At 47.3% G+C, this 21274-nt stretch overlaps 1 protein-coding gene across 1 annotated transcript in view; it reads right to left on the bottom strand.

Annotated features, from left to right (window-relative positions):
* Window positions 1-21274, bottom strand: part of SGTA (small glutamine rich tetratricopeptide repeat co-chaperone alpha) — a 64395-nt gene that overhangs the window by 13821 nt on the left and 29300 nt on the right. Inside the window, 1 exon segment of the mRNA XM_040322643.1 lies at window positions 12232-12269. Coding sequence (XP_040178577.1) covers window positions 12232-12269 — 38 coding nt within the window.

Below are 21274 nucleotides of genomic sequence, written 5' to 3'. Positions count from 1 at the left end.
ACGTCTAAAGTAGGAAACGCAACCTCCTTAGAATGCGCCGGCCGAGGACAAAAGGATGGAAGAACAAAGTCCTCATTCAGGCGAAAGGCCGAAACCACCTTCGGAAGCACCACCACCCTAATGGAGGATCAAGCATGGCGACTTGCAAGGCAAGACCGCCAACTCAGAAACACGTCTAACAGTAATAGTAAGAGTAATGGCCACTAAAAATGCCACCTTCCGAGATAGTGCCAAGAGAAGAATCTCTCTGTTTCCAAAAAGGAAGGTTCCTGAAGAACCGAGAGCACCAGAGTCCAAACTCATGGGGGAAGAGGTGAACCAAGAGGGGGGAAGTATATGACAAACCCCCAGCACAAAAAGGTACCCACCAGGGAATGGGCCACAAAAGGCCACTGAAAAACACAGCCAAGGCTGAAATCTGCCCCCAAACGGTGCGAAGGCAATTTTTAGATCCATTCCAAGCTGTAAAAACAGCAGGACCCTGGACACCAAGAACTTCTGTGGAGGTCACCCCATCTCTTCGCACAAAGAGACGTAGGCCTTTCTGGTGTGATGGTAAATCCTCCTGGAAGGAGACAACCTTGCTTTCAGCATGGGTGAGGTGACCGAGTCGGACAGACCCCGGTCTCTTAAAACCTGGCTTCCAATAGCCATGTCGTGCAAGCCAACGACTGTACCACAGGAGGAAGTATGGAACCTTGAGACAGAAGGTCCTCCCGCCCTGGCAACCGACAGGGTACATCCGCCACCAGGCACCCCAGATCGGCACGCCGAGGCCAATCTGGAGCGATAAGAATTCTCTGGAACCCCTCGACCTCCACCCTGTGGAGCAGCCAAGGAAGCAACTACAATGGAGGAAAGGCATAAAGTAGACGATACAGACCCCACAGGGCCACCAACGCGTCCATACAGGGATCACTAGACTTGGCCATGAACTCCGACACCTTGTGGTCGAGACGAGCGGCCAGGAGATCCATGCCCTGGGAAACTCACCTCCAGCAAGGGAGCTGAAACACCTCCAAGTACAGAGACCAGTCGCCCTGGTCCAGCATCTGGCGACTCCGGTAGTCCGCTGAATCCAGATTGGGCGACCCTTCAACCTCCTCAACCCCAAGGAGAGGCATAGCCAGATCACCCAAAGTACTAGGACATTGATCAGTAGACAGGAGTCCACTAGAGTCCAGTGACCCTGGGTCGACTGGACCCGCCAGGTGCCCCCCTCAACCCGTGAGGCTGGCGTCCGTCGTAATCACCGTCCACTGGACGGGAAGAAACGACTTCCCAGACCAAAGAGTCGGGGACCTCAGCCACCAATTCAGAGAGACTGACTAGGTGGCTCACCAGATCTGATGATCCAGAGACAAAAGAGATTTGTACCACTTGGACAGTATGTCCCACTGGAAAACATGAGTGTGCATACGGTACCGCCTCGAAGGAGGCTACCAACAGGCCCAGGACTCGCATGCAAAACGGAGAGATGACCGATTACGTGATGCCAACCCTTCAGTGTAGACTGAAGTCTGCAGTGTAGTCTGCAATTTCTCCAGGGGAAGAAAAACCTTTGCCATGAGGAGTCCGGATCAACCCTAGGTACTCCAAAACACTGAGTCGGAACCAGGACTGACGTCAAAATGGAGAGCAGCTACCACCTAACGAATGGATTCCATGCGGAACTACCCATCATTCACAAAGGCATTTTAGGCCCTTGAGGTCCATCTTTTGGGACCGAGAACAGATTTGAATAGAATCCCTCAAACCTCTCGTCCTGCAGGACAGGTAAAATTACCCCGCAGCTAGCAAGTCCCACACTACCCGAGGGCAGACTGACGAGCCGCAACGGAGAGGGAGACTCGAGGGAAAAAAAAAAAAAAAAAAATAGGATTTTTGTACTCACCGTAAAATCCATTTCTCCGAGTTCATGGACGGACACAGCAGCCTTTGACCTTTGGGTTATATCCGCTTCCTTCAGGAGAGTTTAGGCAGAAACAAAGCACTAAGTGTTAACACTTTCCTCAGTGCAGCTCCTCCCAGGGGGCGTGGTTCCCCGGGTGTAACCCACACCCTGCTCTAGCAGCTTCCAGTCCGTAACAAGCAGTACAAACAAAAGGAGGGGTGGGTGCTGTGTCCGTCCATGAACGCAGAGAAATTGATTTTACGGCGAGTACAAAAATCCTATTTTCTCTTCCGTTCATGGACGGACACAGCAGCCTTTGACCTTAGGGACGTCCCCAAGCAACGTCAAAAAAATTTGAGGGGTGGGAAAACAACACCGCAAACCAAGCTACACCCCAAACAAAACCGGAGTTACTCAACTGAGGAACTCCAACTTTAAACTGCCGCCTGTAACACCTTGCGGCCGAAGGAGGCATCGGAAGATGCACTCACATCCACCTTGTAAAATTTTGAAAAAGCGTGGACCGACGACCAGGTCGCTGCCTTACACACGTGTAACACAAGAGGCTTGATGCCGGAAAGCCCAAGAGGAACCGATCGCCCTGGTCGAATGCGCCGTAACCCGAAAGGGAGGCGCCCGCCCCTTCAGGGCATAGGCCCGAAGCACAACCTGTCGGATCCACCTAGAAATGGTGGCCGACGAGACTGCCAGACCTTTTCTGGGACCAGCCACCGACACGAACAGTGAGTCCGACTTTCGGAACGAAGCCGTAGCAGATAAGTACATACGTAAGGCTCGAACCACATCCAGGGAATGTAAAGTGGCCTCCTTCTGGTGTTTCAGCTGAGGACATAAGGATGGAAGAACAATGTCCTCATAAATGTGGAAAGCCAAAACAACCTTCGGGAGAAAAGACGGCTGCGACCGCAGCACCACCTTATCCTCATGGATGACCAAATAGGGAGTCTTGCAGGACAAGGCCGCCAGTTCAGACACCCGTCTGATCGAGGTATTCGCTACCAGAAAAAAAACACCTTTTGTGTCAGAGTCAACAAAGGGATCTCTTGGATGTCCTCAAAGGGATTATCCTGAAGCACCGAAAGGACTAAATTCAAGTCCCATGGGGGTAGTGGAGGGCGCACTGGAGGAGCCACATGTCGGACCCCCTGTACAGACATACGCACCAAGGAGTGCGCCGCCAAGGGTCGCTGAACTTAAACGGCCAGAGCCGAAATCTGACTCTTAACCGTACTCAAGGCGAGAGCCTGGTCCACTCCCCGCTGTAAAAAACAGCAGAATCCTAAACACCATGTATGAGGGTGCCACTTCATCTCCTCACACATGTAGGCCTTCCACGTACAATGGTAAAACCTACGTGAGGTAGACTTCCGTGCACGCAGCATGGTAGAGACCACCGAGCCTGACAGGCCTCGGTCCTACAGTACCTGGCTCTCAACAGACACGCCGTTAAAGCCAGCGACTGTAAAGCAGGGTGGAAGAAAGGACCCTGCGATAGAAGATCTATTCTCAGAGGTAGACGCCAGGGGGCGTCTGCCACCAGACGCACCATGTCCGCGTACCAGGAGTGGCGTGGCCAGTCTGCGGCGATCAGAATTATTGGAATCCCTACAGCTTCCACTCTGCCCAGCAGGTGAGGAAGAAGCTTCAGAGGAGGGAAGGCGTAAATCAGGCGATAGTGACCCCAAGGTGCCACCAACGCGTCTGACGCGTCCGCCCACAGGTCCTTTGACCTGGCAACGAACCGTGGCACCTTCCGATCGAAACGGGACGCTAGAAGGACCACGTCTGGAGTGCCTCACTTTGGGCAAAGACTCTGAAACACCTCCGGGTGGAGTAACCACACTCCTTGGTCTAGCGTTTGGCGACTTAGGAAGTCGGCTTGCCAATTCTGTACCCCCGGAATGCACACGGCCGATAGAGCCGGAACGGACCTTTTGGCCCACCGAAGGATGTGTGCGACCTCTGTCGCTGCAGCTGAATGCCGTGTGCCCCCCTGATGGATGACGTACACCACGGCCGTGGCGTTGTCGGACTGGATCCTGACCGGTTGGCCCTGCAGATCCAGGGACCACCAGGCACAGCTGGATTGCTCGGAGCTCCAGTATATTGATTGGCAGGCGGGACTCCTCCTGAGTCCAGCGCCCCTGGGCTGACTGGGTGCCCCAAACGCCCCCCCCCCCCCAACCAGAGAGGCTGGCATCCGTCATGACCACGATCCAGTGGCAAGGTAGAAATGACTTCCCGGTCCGAAGCACCGGAGTCGTCAGCCACCACACCACACCAGGGAAGACTTGACCAGTTCACTCAACTAAATCTGGTAATCCAGAGAAGACGGGAGCTTGTTTCAACGTGACAGAATCTCCTTCTGTAGTTCCCTGGTGTGGAATTGGGCATAAGGAACTGCCTCGAAAGAGGCCACCGTCAGACCCAGAATCAAAGAGACGACCACTTCTGGGTCAACAGCTGCTGCACCGCAGAATGCAGTGTCTGGAGTTTCTCCGTTGGGTGAAAAACTCTCGCCTCCGCGGAATCCAGGACTAGCCCTAGGTATTCCCGACGCAGAGACAGAACCAACACTGACTTCTGGATATTCAGAAGCCAGCCGAACTCTTGGAAAGTCTGACACGTGATAGACACGTCCTCTTCCAATTCTGAGCCTGAGGAAGCTCTCAGGAGAAGGTCGTCCAGATACCCCACGATAGCGATCCCTCGCTGTCTCAGCAGGGCCAGCATCGGGGCGAGCACCTTGGTGAAAACCAGTGGTGACAAGGCCAGGCCGAACAGGAGGGCCACAAATTGAAAAGTGGTCCTCCTTGATCGCAAAGCGCAGAAATCTCTGGTGCTTTGTGCATATGGGAACATGCAGGTATGCGTCCATGATATTCGAGGATGCCATGAAGTCCCCCCGATGGAGTGCAGCTATCACCGAGCGAATCGACTCCATCCTGAATGTTTGCACTTTGACAAAACAATTGAGGGCCTTGAGGTCCAGGATTGGACAGGCCCCTTCCGTCTTGGGGACTACAGATTGGAGTAAAACCCCTGAAACCGTTCCATCGAGGGAACTGGCACAATCACTCCCCTGACCAGAAGATCCTGGACAGCCCCTGACAGAGCCTGCCAGCGAACCGGAGGAAGCTGGAGGTTGGAGGGAAAAAAAAAAAATCTGAGTGGTGGACAAGAGAGAGAAACGATCTTGTACCCCGAGGAAACTACTTGGCAAACCCAACAGTCGGAGAGGAGAGACCTCCACCGAGCCGCGAAGCCGGTCCCCCTCCCGAGACACGGGCGGGGGCAGACCTTCAGGCGGAAGCAGGTTTGTCCGCAGACTTGTTGGGCTTGCGGTACCAGGTGCGCTACTGCCCCGCAGCAGGGGTCTTAGCACCTTGCAAACCTTTTCTCACTGCACTAGCGAAAAAAACGCTTGGGGGTAGTAAAGGAGGGCCCTTGCTTATGGCGAGGCTCCTTGCCCTTCCCAGACTGTCGGAGCAGTGTGCTCTTACCACCCGTGGCATCCTTAATGATGCCATACAGGGATGCCCCAAAAGACCGTTCACCCTTAAAGGGTAAATCCACCAAAGCCTTTTTTGGTCCGCAGACCAGCATATCAGCCACACAAGGCGGCGCAGTACCACTGCATAGGCGGAAGCCCTGGAAAGCAAGAACGTAACCAGGACCAACTCAGACAAAATTTCAGACCCTGAACCAAATGTTCAGCCATGTCCTTACAGGTCTCGGAAGCACCCTGTGCCTCCAGTTCCTGCAGCAAAAAGCTTTGCCCGTACATTAAGAGTCCGTGACACCAGAGCCCCGGCCAAAACCGGTCTCACAGCCGAACCCACTACTGCAAAGATGGAGCGGGCCACAGCCTCCATTCTCCCATCCGCTGGGTCCTTAAAGGCAGGAGCCCCATCCACAGGCCAATGCGGTGGTTTGCACAACCTGGACATGGGAGGGTCCACGGACAGAGGAGAGACCCACTTTTACTAAAAAGGTCCTCCACAAAGGGATAACGAGTCGCAAAGGCAAAAACTGTCTGCGGCATATTCCATTCCTTGTACAACAAACTGTCCAAAAAAGGAACACAAGGAAACACATTTTCAGTGCGTGGCGGTTTGCGGGACCCAAAAGGGACTGGCACACCAGGTGCCCCCGCCACATCCTCAAGTACTGAGTATCACGCCCGCAGAAAAAATAGCTCCAACAATTCCTATCAGCAACCGACCCTGAAGCAGAGTCGCTCTCACTGTCCGCGTGGACTAAGCTCGCATCATCTGACAATACAGATACAATGTCAGAGATATCCCCAGAAGCAGGCCAGGGAGGTGGCCAATATACCCCCCATCCGGCCACCAGTCGCTTTAAACCTGGCGAGAAAACACCACCGACATTGCCTCAGCAGATGGGGGAGGGGCAGCAAGGGTTAACTCAGGCTTTGCTGGGGAAGTACCACCTGGTCCAGGCTCCATAATGCCCCACCGCTGAAAACACCCACGGTCACCTCCCGGCCGTTACAACAAAGTATGGGGGCCCCCAGGGAAACTCACCACCCCACCCGGTGCAGCGCGAGCTGAGAGAAGCCTAAGGTGTGCTGAGAATGCAGGAGGATTTTGCAGCGCTGGAACGGCCGCACGAGGCCAAACGAAATCCAAGATGGCCGCCGTATGGGAAAACCGCCATAGGACCACAGGAAAATGGCCGAGCCATAGAAAGCGCAACTATGGCAAAATGGCGGCCGTTGCGCATTTAAAAAGCACCAAAAAAGTGACAGCACCACAGCGCAGCCATAATAAGCGCAGCACACAAAAGGCCCAGCAGCGAACACACACAGACCCCGCTAACACACAGCCCCGATGTAATAAAGAGACCCCTGAAAACCCCCCCTCTCACACCCGCTACCCAAATGGGAAAGGAGGGAGAGGAATAAGGGAGAGGGGAAAGCAGGGCAAACCCTCAGTCGACCTCCCAGGGGAAATTTCCAGCCATACCACCTTACCTGAGAAAGGGGCCACTACTTACGCGTCCTGCGACCACCGGCTGGAGGTATCCCAGACAGAACCAACGTCCGCATAAACGGCATGGCTGTTGGCCAGACACACTGTGACAAAGCCATAAAGGCCGGTCATATGTGTGCCCTAGAACAAGATGTTCCCCAGCCGCCCCTGGAGCAAAGGGGCCTGTTGTGGACAACCCAGAGCTGAGCTGAGGGCCGGCACACGCTCATAGGCCGAACATGGGGGGACTACAAGAGTCTAAGACCCAGCCTGTCACCCAGTCGGCAGTTGATAGAACAATCTCAGGATCCAAAAATGCAGGAACAAAACAATAAAAAGCGAAAAAAAAATCTCCAGAGTACAGGGACTCCAGAGTGCCTGTCGTTTGGCAGAAAAAAACTGGAAGCTGCTAGAGCAGGGTGTGGGTTATACCCGGGGAGCCACGCCCCCTGGGAGGAGCTGCACTGAGGAAAGTGTTGTTAACACTTAAAGGAAGCGGATATAACCCTAAGGTCAAAGGCTGCTGTGTCTGTCCATGAACGGAAGAGAAATCTGTTCGGTGGATAGGAAGGAACCCTATCTAACACTCCGAAGAGACCACCCCGCAGACCCACTGGTCGGTGAGCAGGGAGATTCACCGAGCTGTGAACCTGCAAAGCCAGAGGCTCTGGACATCAAGGATGCCCCGTGTAGCATCACAGACCTATAGAAGGCCCTGGACCAACTGGTCAACCAGTCTAACAATTTAGGGAGAGAGCTGGTGCTCCTACACAGTCTGGTGCAAGACCTTGCCCATTCATAGAGTATCAGACACCAAGGTTGTGGCCACAACAGGTCGCAATGCATACCTCAGCATGGTAAACATGGAATGGGTCAGCGCCTCGGACCTCCTATCAGTAAGGTCCCTGAAAGCCACCCCCCTTTTCAACCGGGCACCACAACCTGAGCAAAAGTTATTTTTTTTAAACTCCCCTCCAAAAAAAAAAAGGGGAAAACCCCAGGCGCTGAGGAACTAAAAAACAAAACAAAACAAAAAAAACAAACAAACAAAAACACTTCTGTGGAATTTCCCATTCCTTATTAATGAACTAGTCAGTCAAAGAAACAAAAAAAAAGAAAAAAGCTTTCACAGAGCTTTTTTCCACTTGGACAGTATGTCCCACTGGAAAGACTGAGCCCTCAGAGGAAACCTCCGCTGCACAGACAGCATAAGGGAGTTCCATACAGCGCACTGACAAGTGCTCTACACACGTCATAGGAGTGTGGGAGGAAACCGGATTACCCGGAGAAAACCCACGCAGACATAGGGAGAGAGCATGCATGCGACTCTCTTGCTGCCAGGTGAGGGAGTGAATCACTACACCACCGTCCATGGCTCCAGATAAAAAAACAGAACCAGGGACCTGAGCTGCAGCCAAGTCCTAGTCTGAAACCGCATTCCCCAGGGGATAGTGGGGGGAGGGGGCACTTTTGTACCCCCCTCACGTTCGCACTCCGCTCCCACCCTGGCAACAGAGGTTTCCAGGACTACTGACAAAGTGTCTGTGGGAATCCCAGGTGCAGGAGCACCAGCTTCCACACTCAGGCATGTTTGGGGGAAGAAGTACCAGAGACTGACTCCATTTCAGAAGCTCCCAGGGCCCTATTCAGGCTAGACTGAAAACAAACCCTCTTGCTGCGCTGAACAGGGGGTTACCCAGGGGACTCACCATCACAGGAGAAGACTGCACAGTGCCGCTACCCGCCAAGTACACAGCGTGTGTGAGAGGAGGAAAAACCCGTGAGGTAAACTGAGGCAACGTGCGCGCCGTAGGAACCAGAACTAGAGGTCAAGGATTCAGCCAAGATGGCCGCCGAACGCTGCATAGAGAGCCTGACGCGGCCACAGGAAGATGGCCGACCCCAATAGTAAACTGTGCCATAGCGTGGCTACAACAAAATGGCCACCAATAGGATTTTCAATAGTAACTGACAATCACCCAAAAAATTACGCCAGCAAAACGCAGCATTTTGAACAGTGAAAGCCTAAAAGAGGCTAAACAGTGTACAAACTCCTCTCTGAAAAAGACCCCCAGCAGTAAAAAAAAAAAAAAAAACACACACACACAGGTCAGACACGCAGTCCCCTCAGTAAGGTGCCCCTCCCTCCCGACAGCAGTAATATAATGCAGCAGAGAGAAAAGGAGAAGGGAAGGGAGGATAGGAGGACTCCCGAACCCCAGGAATGCCCAGCCGTACTAACCCACCTAAGCGGGAGCGACTGTACTTGCCAGTCCAAGCGAGGACTCACTGACGCATTCCTGACAGGCCTACAACCGCAATGGAGGTAGCTGTCGGCCCAGTCCACTGTGAGTGAGACAACACCACAGCCCAGTCTTGTGTGGACCTCGGAACAAAGCTCACCGGCCACCCCAGGAGTCATGGGGTATGTCGTGGCAGACCCAGCCTCTTTGCAAAGGTGTGCTCGCTGGCCGGACTGAGTAGACTACAAGGATCTATATATCCAGCCTGTCTCAGCTGACAGTTGATAGAAGATTCTTTCAAGAAAAAATAAAATAAAAATTTTCCTCGGGGCGCTGGGCATCCTCCTTTGCTAGGCAGAACGAAACAGGCTGCGCATACTGCAGGGAGGAGGGTTATGTCTGGAGGGATCGCCCCCTGGGCAGGGCTGTTCAACTCTGTTAAAGTAACATGTATTTAATTATCCAACATGTTTCTGCCTAGTCCTCACCTGTGACCAGGAACATAACCCATGCAAAAATACGAAGGCAACTTAAACAGCCGCACTCCAAAAATCTTTTAATTAAAATCGATCACAAAATAAACATGCCACTGCAAAAAACTTGGAACAAAAGCCAACGTTTCGCACTGTAGCTTCAGTGCTTAGTCATAGCTAGAGGAACATAACCCACTTGTCAAGATTTAAAGGAGCTGTGTCGGTCCATGGACGATGAGAGAATAGTATTTAGTCAGCCACCAATTGTGCAAATTCTCCCACTTAAAAAGATGAGAAGCCTGTAATGGTCATCATAGGTATACCTCAACTATGAGAGACAAAATGTGGAAACAAATCCAGACAATCACATTGTCTGATTTGGAAAGAATTTATTTGAAAATTATGGTGGAAAATAAGTATTTGGTCAATATCAAAAGTTCATCTCAATACTTTGTTATATATCCTTTGTTGGCAATGACAGAGGTCAAAAGTTTTCTGTAAGTCTTCACCAGGTTGTCACACATTGTTGCTGGTATGTTGGCCCATTTCTCCATGCAGATCTCCTCTAGAGCAGTGATGTTTTGGGGCTGTCACTGGGCAACACAGACTTTCAACTCCCTCCAAAAGGTTTTCTATGAGGTTGAGATCGGGTAGTGTGTTTGGGATCATTGTCATGGTGAAAGACCCAGCCACGTTTCATCTTCAATGCCCTTGCTGAGGAGGTTTGCACTCAAAATCTCACGATACATGGCCCCATTCATTCTTTCATGTACATGGATCAGTCATCCTGTTCCCTTTGCAGAGAAACAGCCCCAAAGCATGATGTTGCCACCCCCATGCTTCACAGTAGGTATGGTGTTCTTTGGTTGCAACTCAGCATTCTCTCTCCACCAAACATGACGAGTTGTGTTGCTACCAAACAGTTCTATTTTGGTTTCATCTGACCATATGACATTCTCCCAATCCTCTTCTGGATCATCCAAATGCTCTCTAGCAAACCTCAGACGGGCCCGGACATGTACTGGCTTAAGCAGGAGGACACGTCTGGCACTGCAGGATCTGAGTCCCTGACGGCGTATTGCGTTACTGATGGTAGCCTATGTTACATTGGTCCCAGCCCTCTGCAGGTCATTCACTAGGTCCCCCTGCGTGGTTCTGGGATTTTTGCTCACCGTTCTTGTGATAATTTTGACCCCACAGGGTGAGATTACATGGAGCCCCAGATGGAGGGAGATTATCAGTGGTCTTGTATGTCTTCCATTTTCTAAATATTGCTCCCACAAGCTGGTTTCCTATTGCAGATTCAGTCTTCCCAGCCTGGCGCAGGTCTACATTTTTGTTTCTGGTGTCCTTCGACAGCTCTTTACCTAGTGGAGTTTGGAGTGTGACTGAGGTTGTGGACAGGTGTCTTTTATACTGATAAGTTCAAACAGGTGCCATTAATACAGGTAATGAGTGGAGGACAGAGGAGCCTCTTAAAGAAGAAGATAAAGGTCTGTGAGAGCCAAAAATCGTGCTTGTTTGTAGGTGACCACATACTTATTTTCCACCATAATTTGCAAATAAATTCTTTCCAAATTAGACAAAGTGATTGTCTGGATTTGTTTCCACATTTTGTCTCTCATAGTTGAGGTATACCTATGATGACAATTACAGGCCTCTCATCTTTTTAAGTGGGAGCCCCACTGTATATATTCGGCTTCGCCCAGGAGAGCTACCGGGGCACAGTGGGGAACACGATGCGCGTGGCCACGGGCACGATCGCCGCCGGACACGTACGACCGGGAGCAGGGGGGTTTGTGTGTGTACGCACAAATCCCTGTGCTGTCTGATGAGAGAAGGACAGATCGGGTCTTTCTACAAAGTAGAAAACACGATCTGTCATCTCCTATAGCGAGTCCCCATCCCCCCACAATAGGGAACACAGTTAACCCCTTCCCTGCCAGTGACATTTACATAGTAATCAGTGCATATTTCTAGCACTGATCGCTCTGTAAATGTCAATGGTCCCAAAAATGTGTCAAAAATGTCTGACCTGTCTGCCGCAACGTCGCAATACCGCAGATCACCGCCATTACTAGTAAGAAAATAAAAATGAAAACGCCATATAAATGCCATAAATCTTTCCCACAGTTTGTAGATGCTATAACTTTTGCACGAACCAATCAATATATACGCTTATTAAGATTTTTTTTAACCAAAAATACGTAGAAGAATACATATCGGCCTAAACTGAGGAAATGTTTTACTTTTTGTAAATATCCCAATAAAAAAAAAAAGTGTTTTTTTCTTTCAAAATTGTCTTTTTGTTTATAGCACAACAAATACAAACCACAGAGGTGATCAAATACCAACAAAAGAAATCTCTATTTGTGGGGGGGGGGGGGGGTGGGAGGGTGTCAATTTTGCTTGGGTACAACAGCCCACGGCCACGCAATTGTCAGTTAAAGCGACAGTGATATATTGCAAAAAATGGCCTGGTAATTGGGCAGCCAAATCTTACGGGGCTGAAGCGGTTAAACTACATAGACTAGCGTCTTCTTTCAATTTATGCAACCTGCACAATGTAAACAAAGAATAGGTAATGATAAAAAAAATAAACTTACAACTGTTGTACTTGTGGGTTATTCATGAGGTTTGATGCCTGAAAAATAAAAACAGATTGTTAGTAACTCCACAGTGATCAGTTAAAGCCCATCCCCCATAACCTGATAGAAAGATTCTTCTCTAGCAGCCCTTTTCCTATCCAACCCTCTCAACCTTATTCTCCATGATATATTCTGTCACATCCAACCACACCGTTTATTTTTCTGCCCTCCTTTCCAAAGTTTTTTTCCCCCCACCTCTTTCTGCCCTATATCCTACACTATCTTCCCCCGCATATACTGGCCATATTACCTGCTATCCTACAGCGTGGCAGTGTAGCGGTTGAGATATGTATACTTCTAATTTTCAGTTAAAAGGTGTCATCTGCCAGTACCTCCACTGGACACGCACAGTCAAAAGGAAACAACTTTAATGGAATCTTAGATCCTGTGTACATGCCGCTCAGTGTTGGGGCCGCTGTAAAGTCCTTTCTTTTTTCACCATCTGTCAGTGCCACAACAGCAAGATCTCTTAATAGAATGGGGGAACTAATGCGCAAACCAAAACAAACTAGAATATAACCAAATAAATGAAAAAAAAGCAGCTGCCTCAACAAAAAAAAAAGTATTCACACACTCAAAATAACATGAAAAATAAGGGGGTGTTGTGGCGCTCACTAATATAACATAATGAATAATCAATATGAACTAATGACTAAATAAAGTGCTGTATATAAGATAAATATACAAATGTGCAAAAACACTAATGCACAAAACAGACTGACAGCAGTATATGACGCTGGCAGAAAAAATGTGCAATATAAATACTGCATATACTCCTCGGTTTATACTCGAGTCACCTTTTTGCGCCTGATCTCCTGGACTTTGGGGACCCGGTACCGGTCCCCTGGAAGATTTTTCAAAGCCGGGCACCCCTTCCATAGACTCCTATGTTAAACGTCAGTCTAGTTGTGAGGCACAGTGAGGCATGCAGATGGACACCCTAGGCTTATACTCGAGTCAATACGGTTTCCCAGTTTTTCTGCTGTAAAATGAGGTGCCTCTGCTTATATTCAGGTCGGCTTATACTCGAGTATATACGGTAGATAAAAAATACCGATAAAATTTCAATCTAATACATGTGAAAAATTCATAATGTCCAAAATTGATGAATAATCTTCTCAGTGCAAGTTCAGGTCTCATGCAATAATTATATAGTGCAGTTGTGAATCTCTGGATGGTGGATTACTCTGCATGTTATTGGACATTGGAAACTGTACTATACAAATGAACCAACATGTGCAGGTGCTCCAATCCAAGTGACCCTATTTCCCCCAGCCTCTCACCTTGGCTGGCTTGCAATCAAGCCTTTAAAACTCCTGCATTGACAGAAGCAACTCCTAAAACCCAGAGTGGTGGCTCTCAATGGCAGTGTAAATTGCCTGGAAATCCAATAATACGCTATAAAGATGACCGGGTGTACCATCTGGAGTCTTGACTCCATATCTCTTCCCAGGACCCTTTCCTCCAAGGTTCTTTGTACTGGATCCGGCTTTCTTTGATGCCTCTCCGATCAGGATCAATGTCGCCGGTGATGGAGAAACAGCCAGTCAGGTTTCTCTCACACACACGGAGGTCACTCACCGAGCCGTCCGGACACAGAACACATCTCTTAAGTGATTTCCAACATTCTGTCACGGTTTGACTAATTAAAGTCAAAGCCAGAACATTGCGAAGGGCAATGTCTGCCAGCAGATGCCGAGTTCTATGGGGGCTTTCTAAACTCTCATAGGTAAGATGCTTAAATGTGGGAACACCCTCTACTACCCTAGTGGTCTCCCTGTTAAGATGGGTCGCTGACAGAGCCACAGTTGGACAAAATCCTTTCCAAATCAGAACCTTTTTTGCCCCGGTGTTTTTTTTTGGGGGGGGTTGTCGGTGTCACAGGCATGTAGTGGGTGTTTTCAATCCCCTTAGTGGAAGACCTCTAAAAGTGGGTGCAATGGGAAGGTTTAGCAGCTTCAGAGGCTCCGAAAGACCGGATAGTGGCAATAATCGGGCTGATCTTAAATCAGAATGGTGCACATCACATCAATATGAACTGAAATGGTTTCCTAATTCTGGAGTAAAAGCAGAGGACGGTCTTAAAGCATAATTTCATCAGGTATAGTCACAATGACAGATGGCTCATATATCAATAGGGTCACGTGCATACAGCCAGAGTCTGTGGGGGGGTAGGTGTCGGAGAAAGCTTAAAGCCTTTGTGATCAGAACAGAGCAGGAATTCACTGGGTGAACTGAACGAAAAAAACTCCTGCACGACTGTAGTACTCAGCCCCACCCAGTGGAACCAGACGCTAGGAGCAGAGGATAATTGTATTTTAGGTTCTCTTTTGAAATTCCTTGAAATCATTTTTGGTGCCTTCATTAACATCCCTGTTAATCTTAACACTCCTGCTACTTCTAAACCTCTGAGCCCAACCTCTTGACCTAAAACAATGGACATATGCTTCTACTCAGTCTGATGGCAACTGCCTTCACCTTATATTCTCCTACCTATGCACTCCTTGCATCCTTTCCAACATACCTTTTCCTCTGATCACCACCTTATTAATTTCACTCTCCTCATCTTCCTCCTGTTTGCCTTCCAACTACCAAAACTACCACCTGTAGAAACCTTCGACATCTTAACTCTGCTCTTCTTTTCTGCTACAGATTATCTCTACGACAAAATCTCATCCCCGTCCTGCCCCAACCTTGCCACTTCTGTCTACAACAGTTTACGGTCATCCACCTTGGATGCCTTGGCTCCCCTCACTACAGAATCAGGCCTACAACCCCGGAAGACAGATAATACCATAAGACTCAAAAAAAATGTAGCTGCTCTCTTGCGCGCCTGTGGCAAAAGGATTTAGTCTCAGAAAGATTTCAGCAAATATAAATCTTCCTTCCAAAAAAACAATTCTTGCATCCACACTGCCAAACAGACCTACGTTATCACTCTCATGCAGTCTCCAACTCTTTTCTACCTTTAACGCTCTACTTTGCCCTGCATTCACTAACTTAATGATTGCCCATGAGATTGCGAATCATATTAAAAATAAGACTGATACAAGTCATAAAGAGATCTCCCTCACCTTGCACAATTGATACTTTCGGCGCTCAACCCAAATACTATAGAGGAAGTCACTAAAACTTTTTTCTAATGCCCACCTAACTTCCTGGACACTGGTTCCTTCTCAAATACTACGGTCACCCTCTGGCCCTATCCTACAATTTTTAACTCATATCTTCAACCTCTCCCCCTCTACTGGGATCGTCCCCAACCCTCTAAAAACATGCACCAATCACTCCCAAAAAAAGGCTTCAATGGACCCCACCAATCTTAACAACCTAGGACCAATCTCCTTATCTCCCCTTCAAGTCTACAACTGGCTAAGCGACCACCTCATTAAGAATAACCTTCTTGATCCCTTTGAGTCTGGATTTCGCCCGCAACACTCCACAGAAACTGCTCTCCTAAAACGACTTACCAACATCTAAAACCAACAGTCACTATTCCATACGCTTACTCCTGGACCTCTCCGCTGACTTTGGTAAAAAAAAAAAAACTCGATTTGCTAGGTCTCCGCGGCTTCCACTCTCCATTGGTTTGAATCTTACCTATCTCACTGCAACTTCAGTGTCACTTACATCTCTACTTCCTCCTCTTCAACTCCTCAATACTGGGCAATTTCACCCCCTTCCTGCCCAAGCCAGTTTTCAGTGTGCATGTGATCTGTGCCTTTTGAGGATGTTGCCCAACGTTTGTTGCTTGAGCTGCTTCTTTGGTTATTGGGCTTTATTTTTTCCATCATGTTTGTGGAAGCTGTGCTGGATTCACCACCTGCATATACTTATCCAAGTACTGATATGCCCTCTGTGTGATCTGTTGAAAATTGCTGCTTGCTGGGAACCACTTTTGAATCATCTGTCTGAGGTTTGCCTTCATTGATACCGAATCGCATGACGTGTATGGTGTACCCGCTTCAGTATATCAACTTTAACAAAGCTTGATTGGCCTAGTTGGTATATGCCTGTCTAGGTCCAATCGATCCGGTAAGCCCCTTGTCATAAGTGGTGGTGTACTTCTCACTTTTTTATGCACTGGATTTTGTGTATCTGTTTTACTCAATGTAACCGACTCACCAATTCATCCAATAATTTACGGACTTTCTAATACCATTTATTCACATGTGGTGTTGCACGATATAATCTTTATTGTATTATCACAATTTGTGTCATTATTAGCGCTACACTTTTCCACATATTTTCTATTAGCAATTTTTTGATCTCTTGCTGTGTTAGCGGCTTTTTGTATTTAAGATAGCGCAGTATTTTCTCTTTTTTTCATTTTTCAGCGCTGTCACAATTTGAATGACAATTGTACGGTCATGCAACACGTTACCCAAATAAAAATTTTAATAATTTTTTCCGCCACAAATAGAGCTTTCTTTTGGTGGTATTTGATCACCTCTGCGGTTTTAAAATTTTTTCTGCTATAGCCAAAAGAAGAGCGACAATTTTGAAAAAAAAAAAAAACAATATTTTTTACTTTTTGCTATAATAAATATCCCCAAAAATATATAAATATTTTTTTCCTCAGTTTTGGCCGATACGTATTCATTTTTTTTTTACCAAAAATAACACAAAATTCTCAATAAGCGTATAGTGATTGGTTTGCGCAAAAGTTATAGCGGCTGAAAAATAGGGGATAGATTTATAGCATTTTATTTTTTAAACTAGTAATGGCTGCAATATTGCGGCGGACACACCGGACACTTGACGCCATTTTGGAACCATTCACATTTATACAGCGAACAGTGCTATAAATATGCACTAACTGTGTAAATGTGACGGGCAGGGAAGGGGTTAACACTAAGGGGTTAAATGTGTACCCTAGTGAGTGATTCAAACTGTAGGTGGAGTGTACCGATCTGTGTCCCAGTAGCGGGTTCCCAGTAACGAGGAGGCACGCGCCCCCCTGGTGGCCCGGCAAGGACATCCTATGACGTTCTCTCAGAAAGAGAGCATTATCGTGCCGCTGTCAATTGACCGCGGGTGGTAGTAAAGAGGTCAACATTGGGGTCCCCCAAGGTTCTGCTCTTGGACCTCTCCTATTCTTGATCTACATGTCCTCCCTGAGTCAGCCGATAAGACTCCCATGGCTTCCACTATCATTTCTATGCTGATGACACCCAAATCTCTCTCTCTCTCTCTCTCTCTCTCTCTCTCTCTCTCTCTACACCCCTCAGCTCACCCCATGCATCACTGATTTACTAACAGACATACAAGCATGGATTGTCACACCACTTCCTCAAACTGAATCTGTCCAAAACCGAAGCTCTTAATATTTCCTCCCCCAAGTGCCCCTTTCCCTGACTTCTTTGTCAAGATCAATGGCACAACCATCAGTCCGTGCCCACATGCCAGGGTGCCAAGGATAACCCTGGACTCCGAACTGTCCTGTCAGGGAGGGGGGGGAGCGGATACCATCTTTTTAGAAGCATCCAGCTCCCACTTCCTCCCAGGGCTTTGCGGCGATGGAATTTAACCTCTCCCCCTCCCTCCCTGCAATTTTCTGGGACATAATGGGTCTTAATTAAAAACAATTTGGTAGAACTCCGCTTTAACCTCTGCAACATCTCTAGAAGATTTTTAATCACCAAGCTTCAAATTTACTCCCTGGTTAGTTAGCCGCCTTGACTACGGCAACTCCCTCATTGAATTACCTTTACATAGACTCCCCCCCCCCTTCAGTCCATCATGAATACTGCTGCAAGACTCATCCAACTTACCAACCGTTCAGTATCCTCCACTTCTCACTGCCAACACCTCCACTGGCTTCCACTCACCCAACAAATAAAATTCAAACTACTAATAAATTTACAAATCTATCCACAACTCTGCCCCCAACTACATCACTAACCTGATCTAAAAATATAAACCAATTTGCTCTCTTCGGTCCCCTCAAGACCTCCCTACTCTCTTGCTCCCTTATCACCTCCTCCCATGCTCGCCTCCAGGATTTCTCTAGAGTGTTTCCCATCCTTTGGAACTCCCTACCCCAATCTGTCAGACTGTCTCATAATCTATCCATATTTAGACAATCCCTGAAAAAAACTCTTTAAAGAAGCCTATCCTGCCTCTAACTAATACTGGGTTACTTTCTGCATAAGCTCATTACCCACAGCTATTACCTTTTGTATCAAATGTAGGTTGTAAACCCTGGCACATTCAGAAAGCATGAGACAATACTACATTTTAGTTACCATGTATTGTTAGAAACTGGGCTTCCTCTACTGATGTGCTAATTAACCAGTTTGGTTTCATGGAGACCAGCAAAACAGGAAGTGATGTTTGCAGGAAATGGGAAGGGGAGGGGGGTAGAAGACATAAAAACAGACATGTGCTGAACACCAAGGAAGCAGAGAATGGGAATGACTCCATATTACCAGGAAGAACAAAGTAGGAAACCTCATCCAACTGTGTTTAGCACATGAATGGGAGAAGGAGTTGATTTCTCTCATTTAGGATGATGAGTATGTGTAGAGAGTCTCTATATCTATATATATATTTTCAAACTGACAGTGGGTTCGGGGAGAGGTTCCCCTGCACGCTGTGACAGGGAGGGGGGGGGGGGGTCAGGGGTGTGGAGAGCAGGTCTGGAGCATGTTACAACCTAAATTTGGGTGCAACATGCTCCAGAAGGAAGGTGAATTTATCTTTTAATTTAGAGAGTGATAGTTTCTCACCTCTGCCTTTGCAGTATTAAACACACAAAGTCATGAATCAAACTCATCGCTCTCTATCTACGAAACACTCCAAGATCCACCATATCACTATAATCAAGTTATTAAAGTGGCTATAATCCGTTATATACCACTTTTACCAATAGGCAAGCCTATAGGCCTTATAAATAATAATAATAAGGCTTTAGATTATAACAATGCTTACCTGTAAATATCTCCTAAACTTGCACAGTCTAGAAGATATTCACTGTATCCTTATGTACCAATGTCATTGGCACATGCGCACTGAAGAAATGCCCGCTTGTGCAGTTTCTTCAGGAGCCGTGCCGTGAGCAATGTCATCTCCGCTCCGGCCAATCACAACGCTGGAGCCTGGGAACCCAGAAATAACTCGGGAACCTCTGCAACAGCTTCGTTTCATAATGAGCTAGTATGCATTATGCCTTTGTCTTGCAGATTTTTTTGTTTTTGTTTAAAACACCATATGAAAATGGTGTTCAAACCGCACAAATGAGGTATTGCCGCAATCGTTAGAGCGAGAGTAATCATTGTAGCCCTAGACCCCCTCAACTCAAAAGATGCAACCTATAGAATTTTTTAAACTTTGCCTATGGAGATTTTTAAGGGTACAAGTTTGACGCCATTCCACGAGCGGGCGCAATTTTGAAGCGTGACATGTTGGGTATAATTTTACTCGGCGCAACATTATCTTTTTACAATATAAAAAAAATTGGGCTAACTTTACTGTTGTCTTATTTTTTTTTATTATTTAAAAAAGTGAATCTCCAGGCCTAATCTGAACAATCACCTTACAAGGGTTTTGCTCCACTTCAGACAAGCCAACCAGTTGCTGTTATGGCCAACATTTAGAAAATGTTTTACTGTTTCATTGTTTGAGAAGACAAAAGACATTTCCTCAGGTTCCGATGGTATCGCAACAATGAACCCATCTCAATTCTCACCGATTCTATATTTGACACTGGTTAATCCTGAGTCAGATAAAAGGAAAATCAGCGATAATAGTTACACTCACATTTCTGTGAAGGCAAAGACGAGGCTGACCCTCACCACTTTGAATGCCTTTTGAAGTGGTTTTTCGTCGTATGAGCTATTCATGCTGCTCATCAATTTGCAGCCAATACTGAGGACCACAAAGTGTCTCGTAGATGGCACATCTGTAAAAGTCCTCCCACCATCAAAGAAATTATACGAGCAGAAAAGGTCATCATTAGGGTGTTCAACTTGAAGTTTACCAACAAAAGATTGATAACATATCAAAAGGGACTCAACCTAAGGATAGCCCGCTCTACGAATTGAACCCAATGATTGATCACAACAAACTACTTTGAGTTGGAAGTCACAAACGGAAGTCCAACCTGTTTAATGAGGAACAGAACCCCTTATTGTTCGAGGTCGACATCACTGCACTACTGGTTCAATACCACAAAGAAGGTTCAGCACCTTGCCAATGTTTTCTGGAGTTGTTGGAAGGAGGAGTACCTTTGCAGCTTTCAAGGTCATGGCAAATGGCAGACCCAACCTACAAGTGTCCAACAGTCTTCTTGAAAGAAAAGGATGCCCACCACAACCATTGGCCAAATGGGTCTCATTACAAAGACTGTTAAGAAATGGTGGAAAGGTACAGTGTGACACAAGTCCATCAACAAACTAATACTTCTTTTGCCAACGGAAAAGGATTTGTCTTCTAAAACAACGATTTGATGTAAAAGGGAGGTAAGGAGTATCTTACAGACACCAGTAAACTTTACAAGTTTTACAGTAGGTCAGTCAATGATTGCATTATTTCAGGTTCTCCATTATTTTTTTCAGGCGTTTCCAGAATATTTTCCTCTTGCAAGGTTTGGATTTGATTCTCAATTTTTTATTATTTAAACGCATAGATTTCAACAGGGAGAATAATGTCATGCAATGTGGTTTGTTTGCCTTATTGTCCCTTCCCTACTCTAACTAGGAGATACTCTGTATAGCTAGTCCCACTCTCTTTTCAGTGTGTCTTTAGTTTGTTTCTGTTTCACATGTAATTGCTGGAGCTAGACAAACAATGACCTATCTGATCTTCATCTGTGAAGATCTTCTCGGGTTTTCAATTTAAGCTTTTTACAATCTGCAAGATATCATTTGAATCGAGTCAATGTCTACCAACGCTGCTGAGATTGTAAGTTATAGCTACCTCACCACAACTGGCTCAGTTAGAGAGATCACACTTGCAATGCTTAGTATGGGGAAGCAGAACAAGCTTTGAAAATGAAAGA

Source organism: Rana temporaria, chromosome 1 (assembly GCF_905171775.1).
Source record: "Rana temporaria chromosome 1, aRanTem1.1, whole genome shotgun sequence".
NCBI classification, from domain to species: Eukaryota; Metazoa; Chordata; class Amphibia; order Anura; family Ranidae; genus Rana; species Rana temporaria.
The sequence above is the reverse complement of the archived record's forward strand: the minus strand, read 5'-3'. Positions and strand labels throughout refer to the sequence as shown.